The 17,806-nt window shown below is 43.8% G+C and overlaps 1 protein-coding gene across 1 annotated transcript in view; it reads left to right on the top strand.

Moving 5' to 3' along the window:
* Nucleotides 1-3,747: 3,747 nt before the first annotated feature.
* The window catches only part of DIPK1A (divergent protein kinase domain 1A), a 122,490-nt gene continuing 108,431 nt past the window's right edge, over nucleotides 3,748-17,806 (top strand). Inside the window, exon 1 of the mRNA XM_054721365.1 lies at nucleotides 3,748-3,864. Within this exon, the coding sequence (XP_054577340.1) occupies nucleotides 3,811-3,864 (54 nt within the window). The 5' untranslated portion in view covers nucleotides 3,748-3,810. The remainder of the gene's footprint in view (nucleotides 3,865-17,806) is intronic.

Here is a 17,806-nt window from a genome sequence, read left to right as displayed (position 1 = left end):
TTATTATCCGTTTATAGCTTGAGGGGACAGAGAAAGGAGATGCCGTAGGGTTTTATGGTGTTTGGGGTAGGGGTGGGACCAGGGTGAAGGTTTTCTCACATGGTTTGGGTCTTACATGGTTTGAACTTCCCACTGGCACCAAAGGAAGGAGCACCCAGGCTTCCTTAACAGTTTTCCAAATGTGGGGCGCAGGGAAAAGAGGAGTGGTGAAAGCTGTCAGCAAATATAAAACATGGACCCAGACCCCTTATTAAACACTTCCTATCTTTCCAGATCATTCTCTCTTATTCTCTGACTCCTATTGTCCCTCAGCCCCACAAGGACTTGCAATTAATTGATACCACCACCTTTTCTCTATCCTTCATCTATCCACATCCACTGGCTCCTCATCTTAAGCTCCATTGTGAATGTCAACCACTCCCTTACATCCTCAACTCCCTAGCTCCTCTCTCCTTGCTCTGATTGCCTTGGTAAAGCCTGATTGAATAGAATTCTAACCCCTCTCTGAGCCTTCACTCTGGTAACTGCTTATTGCTGGAGTTTTTGAAAAAAGCACAATCAGGCCCTGGCTGGGTAGCTCACTTGGTTAGTGTCACACCATAAACCAAGGTTGAGGGTTTGATCCCCAGTCAGGTCACAGATAAGAACCAACCAATGAATATATAAATAAGTGGAGTATCAAATTGATGTTTCTCTCTCTCCCTTCCTCTCTCTCTAAAATCAATCAATTAAAGAAAAACACCACAATCACACTGACCTGTCCCACTTAAATTTATCACTAGCAACTCAAGCGGGCCCTTTATGACATTCAGCAAGCATATGATATTTTTTCTTAGTCCATTTACCTGAGTATTTTACACCTTCACTTCTCTCCCCAAGCCTCCATTATTCTTCCACACCTCTTCTTTCTCCACTGATGACCTTACTTCCTGTCTCTGAGAAAATGGCAACAACCAAAAGAGAACTCCCACAAATTCCCACAACCACTTCTGCCCAACTGCTTGCCTGTTTCCACAGATGGACAGTCAGTCGGTGCTCCTGACTGCAGACTATTCGTTCACTTGTGTGCTAGATTCCAACTTGTCTTTCCTTCTCAAGGATACCTCTCCAACAATTCTCTCTTCTTGCGCCTACATAAACTTTCCCTTCTCTTCCAGATCATCCTCATCAGAAACACATAGTTCTCCCATTTTTTTGTCATCCTACTTAAAAAAAAAAATCCTCATCGAGGATATGTTTTAATTGATTTTTTTAGAGCAAGAGGAAGCCAGGGGGAGAGAGAAACATCGATGTGAGAGGGAAACATCGATTGGTTGCCTAAGTGCCCCAACCAGGGATTGAACCCACAAACCAGGTAGGTGCCCTGACTGGGAATCCAACCCAAAGCTTTTTGGTGTATGGGACGATGCTCCAACCAACTGAGCCACCTGACCAGGGCTGTTAACCTACTTTTGACTTCACTTTCACTGATAGTAACTATCTCATTTTGGGGCTCCTCTTTGTAAAAGAACTTCTCAAAATAATTGCCTATAATGTTAGCCATCTCCAATTCCTCTCCTCCCATTTTTTTTTAAACACACTCCAATCAATCCCCCTTCTCCCCCCCCCCCCCCCCCCCACACACACACACCTTGCCCCATTGAAATGTTACCATTGGCCTCCGTGGTACTAAATCCAATGGTCGCCTCAGTTCTCATTCACTTAGGAGTAATCACTCCTCCTTGATACACTGCCTTCGCTTGGCTTCTAGGCACTCACGTTTGGTTCTCCTGCTTCATGGCTGCTCCTGGTCAGGCTCCTCTGCTGGCTCACTCACGTCTCCCTCCTTGAAGTTGTAAGACTTCATCCTTGGTTCTCTTCTCTCCATTTACACACCCCCTTGGTGCTATTGTCTAGTCTCTTGGCTTTAAATATCATCTAAATGCTGAAATCTTTCATATATCGCTACCTTGGACCACCCTCCTTAAGCTCAGGTTATATATACAACTGCCTACCCCAAATATCTACTTGGATTTCTAATCAATATCTCAAATGTCAATGTCCAAAAATAAACTTTTGATCTTTCTCCTCAAACCTACTCTACTTATAGTCTTCCTCATCTCTATTGATGTTTTCTCTTTTCATATCCCTTATCAACTTTATTATCCTATTTGATTTTTGTATTTATTACATTTATTATTTCCTGTTGCCCCCACCCGCAAAATGTAGTATCTACAGGGGTGGGTTTGTTTGTTTGTCTGTTTTGTTCATATATATATATATATATATATATATATATATATATAACCAAATCAACTAAAACAGACTATTCATTCACTTGTGTGCTAGTGAATTGTCTGGGTGCTCAATTAATATTTATTTTTTGAATGAATGAAAGAATTAAACCAATAGGATCCATTATTAGCTTACTCAGAAATTACTGGTCCTTTAACCTCAGCTGAAAATCAATGAAAAATGGGTTTCTCTGCCAGCAGTAAAGTATCACCCAGGTTTAAAACCTGCGTCTGTGCTTAGGGGGTGCGAGGGGTGAGGAGTGGACAAAAAAGGATCCCTTCAAAAAAAGTATAGCACCCGAACAAGGCTTAGGTAAAAGCTGCAGTGAGAGTGTGTCCAGGTTTGCTGCTGGGGAAGCCACTTCTCAGAGCCATCTGAATGGCCACCTGAACTTTGTTGGAATCACATGAAAGGTGGCATGTGGGGTGAAAAGAAGCACAAACACATCTCCCTCCACTAAGAGTCACTCCTATCAACAGCTGTTCTCCCACCAGGGAGTCTCTGTGTTCCCTTATTTGGACTTCACTGTCAAAAGAAAGACACCACACCCTGCGTTCTGTAGCCTTAACGGAGGAGCTGTGCCACGTCCCAGGTCTCCGGGACCGTAATTCAGTAACATTTTTCTTTCTTTTGAACCAGGGTCCCTGGGTGGAGCCAGGAAAACTCTGAAGCGGTTTGCAAACAATACAAATTAAAAAGGTCAGAATTTTTTAAAGTATATTTTAAAAATAGATTAAGGCCCTTAGAAGCAAACTGGATTTTGGGGGTGGGGGGGGGGGGGTCCCAAGGCGAGTTCGGCACAGAGCAGCCCTGTCCGCGTCGGCCGGCCTGTCGCCGAAGAGCCCGGTCCTCGGGGATGCGCCCGCCGGCGTTTCGGGCTGCGGCAGGCGCCCCCTCCCTGAGCCGCACCCGCCTCCGCGCGCGAGGGAGAACCAGCCCGTCCCCAAGGAAAGTCCCCAGCTTCCCTTGAATTTCCCCGCAACCGGCCCAGACGCATCCGCACCGACGGAGCACAGTCCAAAGGGGGTTCAGGACCGCCGGGCGGGCTGGCGGGAGGCGCAGCGGGGTTGCCGGGAGCCGGCGGCCACTGGGATGCGGTCGGAGCGGCCGGCGCTCCCGGGCCCGGAGGCGCACGCCCTCACCCCGCCCGCGCGCCCGCCCCTCCCCGCGCAGAGCCCGCGACACCCCAGCGGCCGCGGCGCCCCCTCCCGCCTCCGCACGCCTCCCCTTTAAGCGCGGGGAAGGCAGCTGGATTTGTGTCGGCCGAGGCGAGGCGCGACTCCCTTTTACGGCGGAGTCGGCGGCCGCGGTTCTGACAGCCGCGACGGCCGGGCGGGCAGAGCCGGAGGCCAGGCCTCGGGCCGCGAGCCGCCGTCGCCCCAGCGGAGCCGAGAGGAGCGCGCGCGCGGCGGGGGCGGAGGAGTGGGCGGGCCCGGCCGGGCTGGGGGCGGGGGAGGCGGGGGAAGGCGGGGAGCCGGGCCGCCGGCGCTCGGGTCCGCCTCTGACTGCGGCGCGGCGGGGCGATGTGTGATTGCCATGGCGAGGAGCCTCTGTCCGGGCGCCTGGCTAAGGAAACCCTACTACCTCCAGGTAGGCCGGCGGCGAGCCCGCCGCGCGCCCCCCTCCGCCGCGCGGGACTTGCCCGCCTCACTCCTCCTTCCCCGGGTCAGCGCCCGCCCGAACCCCGCTGCCCCCTGCTGTCCGCACCTGGCGGCGCGCCCTCCCCGCCGCCCGGCGCCGCAGCCCCCGAGGCGGCGCTGCCCGGTCCCCACCGCTGCCCCGGCCGGCCAGGCTCGGGAGCCCGGGTCACTCGGCCGGGCTCGCCCTCGCACCGCTGGCCCCCCCAGGAGCCGCGAGACGTGACTCGGGGGCGACCCTGACACCCCTAGCAGTCGGGGGCCCGGCGGTCTGGGCTCGGGACGTGCCTCTGTCTCTCCCCGGTCCCGTGCGCTCCCCCTCCCCCGGTGGGCCCCGCAGGGCGGCTGTTCCCGATTCTGTGTCCTGGGTCTTCAAACGGTGGTCGGTGAGGTGGTGTGTCATCCCTCCATATTTTAGGAAATCGTGGCAATTTGTCACATCAGTGTTTCCCCAGGCGCCCGAGAAGCGGCGTGTGCCTCGCGCCGAGCTCCTTGGTTCTGCCTTTCCATCACCCGTGATTTAAATGGGAGGGAGGACTCGGAAAACCCGAGCGAGCCGGATGGGTGTTTGCGTTCTAAAAGGCGAGGGAACAGGGTCTGGTGGCGGTCTCAAATGCCCCAGCAATGCGCACGTTATTCTCAGTCATGTCATGTGTACGGTTCCTGTGCTAATTTTTCATGATTTCCGTCCCACCCTCTGTCCCGCTGTCAGTGTGTGCCTTTGAACCCTTCTCCTGCCTTCAGGTCCTGTTGGTCACCAGGGGGACCTAGTAGACACCGTGAGTAGCTGAGCGCAAATCCGTCACCCCATTGGAAAAACAACTACAGATCAATGCCTGGCGTGGGTCAGCAGCATTGTCTGCATTCAGAGGACAGTGTTCTATTACCGCGTACACGAAAGGGCTTAAATGAATTGATAGATAATTTTGGTACTGAAATTCATGCTCAGTTTGGTGCTTTTTATAAATTATTCTAAGAGTTGAGAAGTAACCATCATGGGGCAAGGGAATCTTGCATTTTTGTTTGGAAATTGCAGGTGTAAGTCATTACCCTGCCATGCCGCAGATTGGATGCATGGTTTGACAACCCACGATATGGTGGCTATAGGAGTAACACTGAGCGCCTTTGTAGCAGCTCCACCAGTAGTAACTGTGCCCCGAGCAAACGTGGAGCAAGCCAGGCTGGAATTCAACCCAGGCCGGGTGGTAGGTCTCTTCTGTGAGCAAAAGGATACCTTTCCAGATTAGATCCCCAAAGTAAGTTTATTGGGTTATTGAAAACGTTGTTTTATTCTTTTTATTAAAAATTCTTAGCTATTTAGCCCAAACCGGTTTGGCTCAGTGGATAGAGCGTCGGCCTGCGGACTCAAGGGTCCCAGGTTCGATTCCGGACAAGGGCAGGTACCTTGGTTGCGGGCACATCCCCAGTGGGGGGTGTGCAAGAGGCAGCTGATCGATGTTTCTCTCTCATCGATGTTTCTAACTCTCTATCCCTCTCTCTTCCTCTCTGTAGAAAATCAATAAAATTTAAAAAAAATACTTAGCTATTTATCTTTAATTTTTTAGGTTTCGTGGCAGGTTTTGTTTTGCTTGGCGTGGCTTTAAATGTTCTCCACAGACATGGATGTGACATTTTTTTGGCATTACAGCACACAGGCTTTCAGAGTGGCTGAGTTAAGATTAGTTTTACAAATATTTGTTTACATTAATGGCAGACATTTGGTATTTTTTATTGTGCACATCGTTATCTTATCAAATTAAGGCAAACCCATTTTAAGCATTTCAAAAGGATTTGGGGGCATAGTGACATTTAAGTAGGCTATTTCTATATAAAGTATTGATTAAACAGAAACTTTATTGATTATGGTATTACTTGAGATGAATTAAAAACTTGGGAACTCAGGGGACTGGTGTTTTAAACATTGTCTTGGTATTTGTATTTATTATCTTTATGAATTTTCTTGTTAGTTGTCGATTGACTAGAAACCAGTTTTTTAAAAAGGCCTTCAGATTACTCAAGTGTCATATTTTCTTTCGTTCCCTGTTGCCTAAATGCCTCATCTTCTGCTTTTTGTACTTCCTCTACCAGTAGGTGCTTCAAACTCAAAAATTGTTTTGGTCAATTCATTTTGCTCATTAGATTCCACAAATAAATGAGATCATGTGATATTTGTCTTTCTCAGATTGGCTTATTTCACAAAATGAATTGACCGGCAAAATAAGACTCGAAGCATGGAGGCATGGAACAGACTGACATACCTCAATTCGGAGTTGAGATAAACCAAAGCACTTATACACTTAAATCCATAGCCCATGGACATGGGCAATAGGATAGTGAAAACCTGGGCAGGCGGGGTAGGGACGGGGGCGGGGGGGGGTGGTAAGGGGAGAGGAAATGGGAGATATTTATAATGCTATCCATAATAAAAATATATTTTAAAAATTGTTTTGGGCAAAGTCAAAATATATTTTCAGCTGAGTCTATTATATAGCTACTCAGTTTCTCAGCCACTGAAGGTTTATTTAATATATACAGTACTACTTTTTCTTCTTTTTCTTTTTTAAAATATATTTTTATTTATTTCAGAGTGAAGGGGAGAGGAAGAGAGAGATAGAAACATCAATGATGAGAATCAATCATTGATTGGCTGCCTCCTGCACGCCCCCTACTGGGGATTGAGATGGCACCCCGGGCATGTGCCCTTGACCAGAATTGAACCTGGGACCCTTCAGTCCGCAGGCGGACGACGCTCTATCCACTGAGTCAAACCTGCTAGGGCTATTTTATTTTTCTTGAGAATAAAATCATGCTCCTTTAAAAACAGCATGAGGCATGAACAAAAGATGAGTTTTGTTCATTTGTGCATCTCTTTCATTATGACCATGAAAAAGTTTTATAACTTTTTGGTTCCATAGTTTCCATTTCATAAAGTGGAGATTGTAGTTCTTAGTTGACTACATCACATGAATGTAGTAAGGATAAGCCAGGTGAAGTTAAATCTGTTACATCTTTACTACATTTTAAATAGAAAAAGCATGTGAACTTAAATGGTAAATACATGTAGGTAAAAATGTTGAATTCATTCAACCAAAGGTCCCTGGCTTTCCATTCCCCCCTTTCCTTTATGCATTGAGCATTTACTGACCTAGGTGCATGATATAACTTATTTTATTGTCTTGATCCCTTAGTAAATATTTGTCAGATGCCAGGAACTTTCCGAGGTGGTAGGGATTTTGTGGGAGCTAAGCGAACACCTTTGTGGTCCTTATGGAGCTTCAAGTCTAGTCAGGGAGATACACATTAATCAAATAATCTTAGAAATATGTAGTGACGACAGTAAGTGCTATTAAGGAAAAGGAAAGGCACAATAGGATGCCCGAGAGGAAGAGGACAGCTTATCTCTCTCTTTTAAAAGTATTTTACTCTGGAAAACTTTATATGGACATAAAGCAGAAAAGCATAATGAACTCTCATCACCTATCAGCCTCTCTCAACAGTTATCAGTATTTAGTTTCATTTTCCCTTCCCCATATCCTCTTTCCAACTACCTGAAGTATTTTCAAGTAAATAAGAGATAGCACATCATTTTCCCCAAATATCTCAGTATGCATTTCTTAAATAAGGGTAGTTCTAGACATACTCATACTACCATTAGTAGACATACTAATACTACCATCATGATATGATGAACAGCCGCCTGCTACTAGACATACTCATACTACCATCATGTCTAACAGAATTAATAACAATTCCTTAATTTTTTCCCACCCTCCTAGAAATGTGTTACCCTGAGAGGACTGAGTAAATTCAATTTGCCATGGAGTGGATTTACTGTGATTTGAGAGGGTCTCTTGGGGAAAAACAACAACAAACAAGCATACAAACAATAACTCTCCCCTTTACCAGCTTGTTCCTACTGGAAATTCTTTATTTGAGGGAAACTAATTTTCATTTCATGTCTTGGGAGATAAATGTGTTAGAAAATTAATGTCTCCTTCAAGTAACATTTTCATGTAAATGTATTATTTCAATTTAAAGTGAGGCTGTAATTAGTCAACAGGTATAAAAGTTCTCATTTTGTTTTGGGGATAGGGAGAGGGGTGAAACATACAGAAGGAATTGTATTTCAAAGATAGGGGGAAGAGATGTAGGGGCCAGCAAGCAGAAAGGGAGTTTACAGAGACCAGCTTTGTATACCTGCAGTTTTGCAGTTTGTCTTTAACTGTGGGTGGGGTCAGAAACAGGTATGTCCTGAGGTGTTCTGGCCTTAGGGCTTGCAATTAATTGCCTCTTCCTCCTACAGATTATGGAAAAACATTTGAAGCAGTTGACTTAAATATAAAGGAGCTTCATTCCCAGTATTTTCATTAATCCAGATATCACTGTGGTAATTGATAACACTTCTAGAGAACTGTAATATTATGCAATTAATAATTTATTTTCAGCCGAAACCGGTTTGGCTCAGTGGATAGAGCGTCAGCCTGCAGACTGAAAGGTCCCAGGTTCTATTCCGGTCAAGGGCATGTACCTTGGTTGTGGGCACATCCCCAGTAGGGGGTGTGCAAGAGGCAGCTGATCGATGTTTCTCTCTCATCGATGTTTCTAGCTCTCTATCCCTCTCTCTTCCTCTCTGTAAAAAATCAATAAAAATATATTTTAAAAAATAATAATTTATTTTCAGCTATAAATAGGCATTTATGGACTCACGTGGGGCCTAATCACTGTTTACAGCTTTGTTTATATAGCAAAAGAGATTCTACTGCTTGTGAAGATTCTACTGTGCAAGGTATATCCTTAGAGTAGAATATTATTCAGCAATAAAGAAGAATGGGAACTGATACATGCTATAACATGGATGAATTTTGTAAACATTAAATGTATGAAAGAAGCCAGTCACAAGAGACCACATAATTATATGGTTCCACTTACATGAAGTATCCAAAGTAGGCAGATTAGTTGAAGACAGATTAGTTGTTGCCTGGGACTGGGAGGGTTTGGGCGAAATGGATATGAAATTCCCTTTTGGGGTAATGGAAATGTTCCAAAATTGATCCTGGTTGCACAACTCTGTGATTATGTCTAAAAGAGAACATTGAGTTGTATGCTTTAAATAAATTGTATTGGTGTATGGATTATACCTCAATAAAGCTGTAAAAAAGGAACTGAGTTTACACCATTGATGTGGTCCTTCTCTCTGCCTCATGTTGCACATTCTACCAACACCAGCTTTTTGGTGCAGGGAACACTTCTTCCAGAGGAGTGGTTTGCACACTCTGCCTGTTTGGCTTCCTGTGAGCCAAGCGGGCTGTGACCTGCCTGAAGTAGATAGCCAACAATGTTTACCTGACCAACAAGCTTCTCATGGCAAGGCATCCTTCCCAGAGTATACTAACTTACACTGGCATCCTTTCCAGCAATTTTTTTGAAACCTTACCAAGGAAATAGTACTTCCTGGTTTGGCTAAATGTACATTGAACAAAGTAGAATCCTGACTCTCAGATCAGAAACTGGATGTGTTAACTAATTTAGACCATTTTTAGGCAGTGATTTTCTTGCACTCACCATTATGGTGATACTACTTGTGACCTGCTGGGTATGGTAACTGCAACACCTGCATTTGTCTGTTTTTAGCAGTGTGTTTTCTACAAATTGGGATCTACTTTGTTTAGGGTTTGTTTGCTCATAGTCTGAGTGGGACTGATAACACAGCAGCCCTATAATTTGTTGGTTTTGGTTCAGAATACCTTCTTCCTTCTCACTGTCATTAAGATCTAAAGAATGAAAGTTAAGACAATTTAGGGTAATTCTCTATATTTAAGTTATACACATTTTCCATTCCAGTCATTCTGCCTGCATACCATGTTGCACATAAAAAGCTAGCAAATTCTCCATTTATGAAAAACCTACAGCCAACATCATACTCAATAGGCAAAAACTAAAAATGTTTCCCTTAAGATCAGGAACAAAACAGATGACCACTTTTACCACTCTTATTCATTTAACACTAGAGGCCCGGCACACGAAATTTGTGCATGGGGGGGGGGGCTTAGCCCGGCCTGCACCCTCTCCAATCTGGGACCCCTCCAGAGATAACCGGCAGTCAGACATCCCTCTCACAGTCCGGGACTGCTGGCTCCTAACTGCTCACCTGCCTGCCTGCTTGATTGCCCCTAAGCGCTTCTGCCTGCCAACCTGATCGCCCCTAACTGCCCTCCCCTGCCGCGACCTGCCTCCTCCTCCGCCGGGCCCTGCATCCGCTGTGCGTGTGGCCATCTTGTGATGGCCATCTTGTGACGGCCATCTTGTGACGACGTTAGGGCATGATGCGTGAGGGCATGACAACCACCTAGGCTATTATTAGTATAGATAGTACTGGAAGTCCTAATCACAGCAATCAGATAAGAAGAAATAAAAGGCATCCAAACCAGAAAGGAGGAAGTAAAACTGTCATTATTCACAGATGACATGCTATTGTACACATAAAACCCTAAAGACTCCACCAGAAGCTATTAGATCTAATAAGTGAATTTGGCAAAGTAGCAGGATACAAAATTAATATTCAGAAATTGGTAGCATTTTTATACACCAATAATGAACTATCAGAAAGAGAAACTTTAAGAAAATAATCCCGCCCTAGCTGGTTTGGCTCAGTAGATAGAGCGTTGACCTGCAAACTGAAAGGTCCCAGGTTCGATTCCGGTCAAGGGCACATGCCCAGGTTGTGGGCTCGATCTCCAGTGGGGGACTTGCAGGAGGCAGCCAATCCATGATTCTCTCTCATCATGGATGTTTCTCTTTCCCTCTTCCTTCCTTTCTGAAATCAATAAAATATATTTTAAAAAGATAAAATAATCCCATTTACTATTCCAACAACAAAAATAAGGTATCTAGGAATAAACTTAGCCAAGGAAGTAAAAGACCTATATTTGGAAAACTATAGGACATTGAAGAAAGAAATAGAGGAAAATACAAGCAAGTGGAGGCATATCCTGTGTTCATGGACTAGAAGAATTAATATCATAAAAATTTCCATGCTACTCAAAGCAATCTATAGATTCAATGCAATTCCTATTAAAATATTAATGACATATCTCACAAATCTAGAACAAATATTCCAAAAACTTATATGGAACCAAAAAAGACCCCTAATAACCTCAGCAATCTTGAGAAAGAAAACAAAGTTGGAGGTATCACAATACCAGGTATTAAACTGTACTGCAAAGCCATTGTAACCAAAACAGTCTGGTACTGGCATAAGAACAGGTATATAGATCTATGGAACAGAACAGAGAGCCCAGAAATTAACCCATAGTTTCATGGTCAATTAATAGTTGACAAAGGAGGCAAGAGCATACAATGGTGTGAAAGTCTCTTCAATAAATGGTGGTGTAAAAATTGGACAGGTACATGCAAAAAAAAAAAAAAATGAAACTTGCCTACCAATTTACACCATACACAAGAATAAACTCAAGCCTGGTCAGCATGGCTCAGTGGTTGATCATCAACCTATCAACCAGGAGGTCACAGTTCAATTCTCGGACAGGCACATGCCTGGGTTGCAGGCTTGATCCCCAGTAGGGGGTGTGCAGGATACAGTCTATCAATGAATCTCTCTCATCATAGATTCTATCTCTCCCTCTCCCTCTCTGAAATCAATAAAAATATATTTTAAAAAAGAATAAACTCAAAATTGATAAAAGACTTAAATGTAAGTCATGAAACCATAAAAATCCTAGAAGAAAACATAGGCAATAAAATCTCAAACATCTTTCAATATTTTTGCCTATATATCTTCTAGGGCAAGGGAAACAAAGAAAGAAAACAAGTGGGACTACATCAAAATGAAAAGCTTCTTCACGGCAAAAGAAATCAACAAAATGAAAAGGAAACCCACTGTATGAGAGAACATATTTGCCAATTATACATCTGATAAGGGGTATATATCGTAAGAATCCCAAAAAACCAATAAGAATATGTGTACCCCTGTGTTCATAACAGCATTATTCACAATAGCCAAGATCTGAAAACAGCCCAAGTGCCCATCAGTAGATGAGTGGATAAAAAAGCCATGGCGTGCCCTGGCTTGTTTGGCTCAGTGGATACAGTGTCGGCCTGTGGACTGAAGGGTCCCGGGTTTGATTCCGGTCAAGGGCACATGCCAGGTTGTGGGCTTGATTCCCCAATAGGGTGCGTGCAGGAGGCAGCCGATATATGATTTTCTCTCATCATTGATGTTTCTATCCCTCTCCCTTCCTCTCTGAAATCAATTTAAAATATATACACTGAGTGGCCAGATTATTATGATCTCTGAACACATAATAATCTGACCACTCAGTGTGTGTGTGTGTGTGTGTGTGTGTATGTATACATATATATATGTATATATGTATATATACATGTGTGTGTGTGTGTATATATACACATATATATATATGTATGTATATGTGTGTATGTATTTGTGTGTATATATATATATATATTATAGGCCCGGTGCATGAATTTGTGCATGGGTGGGGTCCAGCCAGCCTGGCCACGGGGAGGGGACATGGGTGGTTGGCCTGCCTGCCTGCTGGTCAAACTCCTGGTCAAGGGGACAATTTGCGTATTAGCCTTTTATTATATAGGATATACACTGAGTGGCCAGATTATTATGCTTTCAGAGATCATAATAATCTGGCCACTCTGTATATATAAATAAATAAACACACACACACACACACACACACACACACACACACACACACACACACACATACAAGCCATGGCGCTCTAGCTGGTTTGGCTCGGTGGATAGAGTGTCAGCCTGCGGACTAAAGGGTCCTGAGTTCGATTTCTGTCAGGGACACATGGCTGGGTTATAGGCTTGATCCCCAGTGGGGGGGCATGTGGGAGGCAGCTAATCAATGATTCTCTCTCATCAGTAATGTTTCTCTTTCTTCCTTCCTCTCTGAAATCAATTAAAAAAATATATATATATATATAAGCCATGGCACATTTACACAATGGAATACTATGTGGCTGTAAAAAAAGAAGGAGCTCTTACCCTTTGTGACAGCATGGATGGATCTGGAGATTATTATGATAAGTGAAATAAGCCAGTCAGAGAAAGACAAATACCATATTTCACTCATATGTGGAATCTAATGAACAAAATAGAACCAGAGGCATGGATACATGTAATAGACTGACGAAGATCAGAGGGAGGAGGGGTAGACAGGTTTGTATAAAAGGTAAGAGTAGCCAAAGAATACATATACATAGCCCATGGACACAGACAACAGTGTGATGAAGGCCAGAGGATGGTTGGCAGGGCCAAGTGAAGGTGAATAAGGGGGTGGTGGTGATGGGAAATGGGGGACATCTGTAATAGTGTCAACAATTTTTTAAAAAGCTAGCAGTCTAATAAAATTTGAAATCTCAGGTACTTGGGTAGTACTTCTGAAGGTTTTAAGCCCTTTGGATTGCAAAAGTTTTAAATTTCTTGAGGTGTCATTCTCTTAAAAATGACTACTCTAGCAGTTTCATTGTGTGTATCAATATAAGGCGGTCATGACTGAATGGATAGATGGCGTGTTCTAATTAGGGTGTTAGCACTTGTTTATCGTTTCTGACACCTGGCCCTTTGGCTTATATTAGTACTATTTTTCAAACATGACTGCTGTAATTGGTTTGGTTCTTTATAACTTAACTAGAGGCCTGGTGCACGAAATTCATGCACGGGGGTGGAGGGTGTCCCTCAGCCCAGTCTGCACCCTCTCCAATCTGGGACCCCTCGAGGGATGTCCGACTGACCGTTTAGGCCTGATCTCGGTAGGATCAGGCCTAAAAGGGCAGTCAGACATCCCTCTTACAATCCAGGATTGCTGGCTCCCAACTGCTCGCCTGCCTGCCTTCCTGATTGCTCCTAACCACTTCTGCCTGCCAGCCTGATCACCCCCTAACCACTCCCCTGCCAGCCTGATTGATGCCTAACTGCTCCCCTGCCAGCCTGATTGCCCCCTAACTTCCCTCCCCTGCAGGCCTGGTCACCCCTAACTGCCCTTCCTTGCAGTTCTGGTCACCCCTAATTGCCTTCCCCTGCAGGCCTGGTCCCCCACAACTGCTCTTCCCTGCAGGTCTGGGTACCCCCCCCCCAACTGCTCTTCCCTGCAGGCCTGGTCGCCCCTAAATTCCCTCCTCTGCTGGCCTGGTCACTCCAAACTGCCCTCCCCTGCTGGCATGATCGCCCACAACTGCCCTCCCTTGCAGACCTGGTCCCTCCCAACTGCCCTCCCCTGCTGGCCATCTTGTGGTGGCCATCTTGTGTCCACATGGGGGCAGCCATCTTTGACCACATGGGGGCAGCCATCTTGTGTGTTGGAGTGATGGTCAATTTGCATATTACTCTTTTATTAGATAGAATAGAGGCCTGATGCACAGGTGGTGGCCAGCTGGTTTGCCCTGAAGGATGTTCCAGATCAGGGTGGGGGTTCCCTTGGGGCGTGGGGTGGCCTGGGCGAGGGGCCTATGGTGGTTTGCAGGCTGGCCACACCCCCCGGCAACCTAAGCAGAGGCCCTGGTATCTGGGATTTATTTATCTTCTATAATTGAAACTTTGAAGCCTTAAGTGGAGGCCTGGGCCAGCCAGGGTGTGCAGAAAGCTTGGCTTCCACCATTTCTGGGGAAACCCAAGCCTCCTGCTCGCTCCGTGGCCGCAGCCATCTTGGTTGGGTTAATTTGCATACTCCTGATTGGCTGGTGGGCATGGCTGGTGAGTGTGGTGGAGTGATGGTTAATTTGAATATTAATCTTTTATTAGTATGTGGATTTTTGTGGGATTTAGTACCAGATCGGATTACTGATATAGATCACCTGGTAATAGTGACAATGTTGACAAATACTATGTATAGGAAGAGTAATATGGCTTCTTGCCCATTTTCAGCCTCCAGGATTATTTTAAATCTAAGGATAATTAGAGCATAAGATTGTTCCTTATTCCCCAAAGGTGGAGAAGGACTATAGGTGGTGTGGTTCTCACTGGCTTTATCAGACTTGTTTTTCGGAGCTAAGCTTTTGCCTTTGCTTGAAACTAAATCTCCAGAACTACATTAAGCTATCTGGAGATTGTGTGTATGCAGAGAGCATATGCATTCCGTAATGTCTTAAATGCAAGCACAGAATTATAATGCAACCATTTGGTATTACCATTAGTTGCTTTTATACTCCTGTTGGAAACTCAAATAAAAGGTGAATTCTCAGGCAGATTTCATGTTCACCACTTTCAGGCTGAGCACACAGCAAAAGTGTTTCTTCATTGTCATCTTCCCAGTGCCCCTGTTTTTCATCTTGATGAATTATAGTGTTGTTTCATATTCTCTATAGAAGAGTTTTCTTTCTTTCTTTTTTCCTTTCTTCCTTTCTTTTTTAAAGCAGTTTAGATACATTTTAATGTTTTCCTTTCTTAAAGTTGACTCTAAAAACAATACTGTACCAATCTGTTAAATACTAACTTTTTATATTATCTGATTGAAAAGGTAAATATCTCACATTTCTAACATACCTGTTTCTAGACATTAGAAAAATTTGTGAATAATTTTCCTTTTATTTCTTTTAATCTACAACATATGAATATAAAATATCAGGATATTGTAATATGAAAATGTTTTTAAAACCGAAATGAGTTTTTCTTCCAAAGTAAGTAGTTCTTTTTTATTTTTTGGTTGACTATTTAATGAAATAAAATAATTATCTTTTTTAGATGTGATCATGGTATTGTGGTTATTTTTGTTTGGTTGGTTTCTTATTGTGGCCCAAAACATATAAAATAAAGTTTACAACCTTTACCATTTTTAAGTGTATGTAGTACAGCACTGTTAACTATATGCACGTTGTTGGCAACAGATCTCTAGAACTTTTTCATCTTGCAAAACTGAAACTCGGCCTATTGAACAACTCCCCATTTTGCTCCCCCCCGGCCAACCACCACCCAGCCTCTGGTAACCACATTCTACTTTCTGATTCTATCAGTTTGACTTATTTAGATATTTCATATAAGTAGAATTAGGCCGTATTTGTTTTTTTGTGACTGGCTTATTAAAGTGGTATTGCTGGATCATACGGTAATTCTATTTAAAATTTTTTGAAGAATCTCCAGACTGTTTTCCATAGTGGCTGTGCCATTTTACATTCTAACCAACAACTCACAAGGGTTCCAATTTCTCCACATCCTCACTGGCATTTGTTATTTTTTGTTTTTGATAGTGACTTTTCTAACAGGTGTAAGGTGATAGCTGATTGTGGGTTTTCTTTTTTATATTAAGACATTTTTAAATTTTTTAAATTTCTTTATTGATAAAGGTATTACATGTGTCCTTATCCCCCCATTACCCTCCCAAACCCCCCACACTCATGCCCTCACCCCCCTGGTGTCTGTGTCCATTGGTTAGGCTTATAAGCAGGCACATAAGTCCTTTGGTTGATCTCTCTCCCTTACCCCCACCGTCCCCTACCTTCCCTCTGAGATTTGACGTTCTGATCGATGTTTCTCTGTCTCTGGATCTGTTTTGTTCATCAGTTTATGTTGTTCATTATATTCCATAAATGAGTGAGATCACGTGATATTTACCTTTCTTTCCCTGGCTTATTTCACTTAGCATAATGCTCTCCAGCTCCATCCATGTTGTTGCAAATGGTAAGAACTCCTTTTTTACCGCAGTGCAGTAGTACTCCATTGCGTAGATGTACCACAGTTTTTTAATCCACTCATCTGCTGTTGGGCACTTAGGCTGTTTCCAAATCTTAGCTATGGTGAATTGTGCTGCTATGAACATAGGGGTGCATATATCCTTCCTGATTGGTGTTTCTAGTTTCTTAGGATATATTCCTAGAAGTGGGATCACTGTATCAAATGGGAGTTCCATTTTTAGTTTTTTTGAGGAAACTCCATACTGTTCTTCACAGTGGCTGCACCAGTCTGCATTCCCACCAGCAGTGCACGAGGATTCCTTTTTCTCCGCATCCTTGCCAGCACTTGTCATTTGTTGATGATAGCCATTCTGACAGGTGTGAGATGGTACCACATTGTCATTTTGATTTGCATCTCTCGGATGATTAGTGACTTTGTGCATGTTTTCATATGTCTCTTGGCCTTCCTTCTGTCTTCTTTCAAAAAAGTATCTATTTAGGTCCGTTGCCCATTTTTTGATTGGGTTGTTTATCTTCCTTTTATTAAGTTGCATGAGTTTCCTGTAATTGTTGGAGAATAAACCTTTATCGTTGATATCATTGGCAAATATGTTCTCCCATGCAGTGGGCTTTCTTGTTGTTTTTTTTTTTTTTTTTTTTTTAATATTTTATTGATTTTTTACAGAGAGGAAGAGAGAGGGATAGAGAGTTAGAAACATCGATCAGCCGCCTCCTGCACACCCCCCACCGGGGATGCGCCCGCAACCAAGGCACACGCCCCTGACCAGAATCGAACCTGGGACCCTTGAGTCCACAGGCCGACGCTCTATCCACTGAGCCAAACCGGTCTCGGCTTTCTTGTTGTTTTGTTGATGGTTTCCTTTGCTGTGCAAAAGTTTTTTATTTGATGTAGTCCCATTTGTTTATTTTCTCTTTAGTTTGCATTGCCTTAGGAGTGGTATCGGTGAAGAAATTGCTTCAGCATATGTCTGAGATTTCTCTGCCTGTGGATTCCTCTAGTATTTTTATGGTTTCCTGTCTTATGTTTAAGTCCTTTATCCATTTTGAGTTTATTTTTGTGTATGGTGTAAGTTGGTGGTCTACTTTCATTTTTTTGCATTTATCTGTCCAATTTTCCCAACACCATTTATTGAAGAGACTGTCTTGATTCCATTGTATGTTCATGCCTCCTTTGTCAAATATTAATTGAGCATAGTGGTTTGGGTTGATTT

The sequence above is a fragment of the Eptesicus fuscus genome, chromosome 9, assembly GCF_027574615.1.
Source record: "Eptesicus fuscus isolate TK198812 chromosome 9, DD_ASM_mEF_20220401, whole genome shotgun sequence".
NCBI lineage: Eukaryota > Metazoa > Chordata > Mammalia > Chiroptera > Vespertilionidae > Eptesicus > Eptesicus fuscus.
Note: the sequence above shows the minus strand (reverse complement) of the source record. Positions and strands in the feature narration are given on the sequence as shown.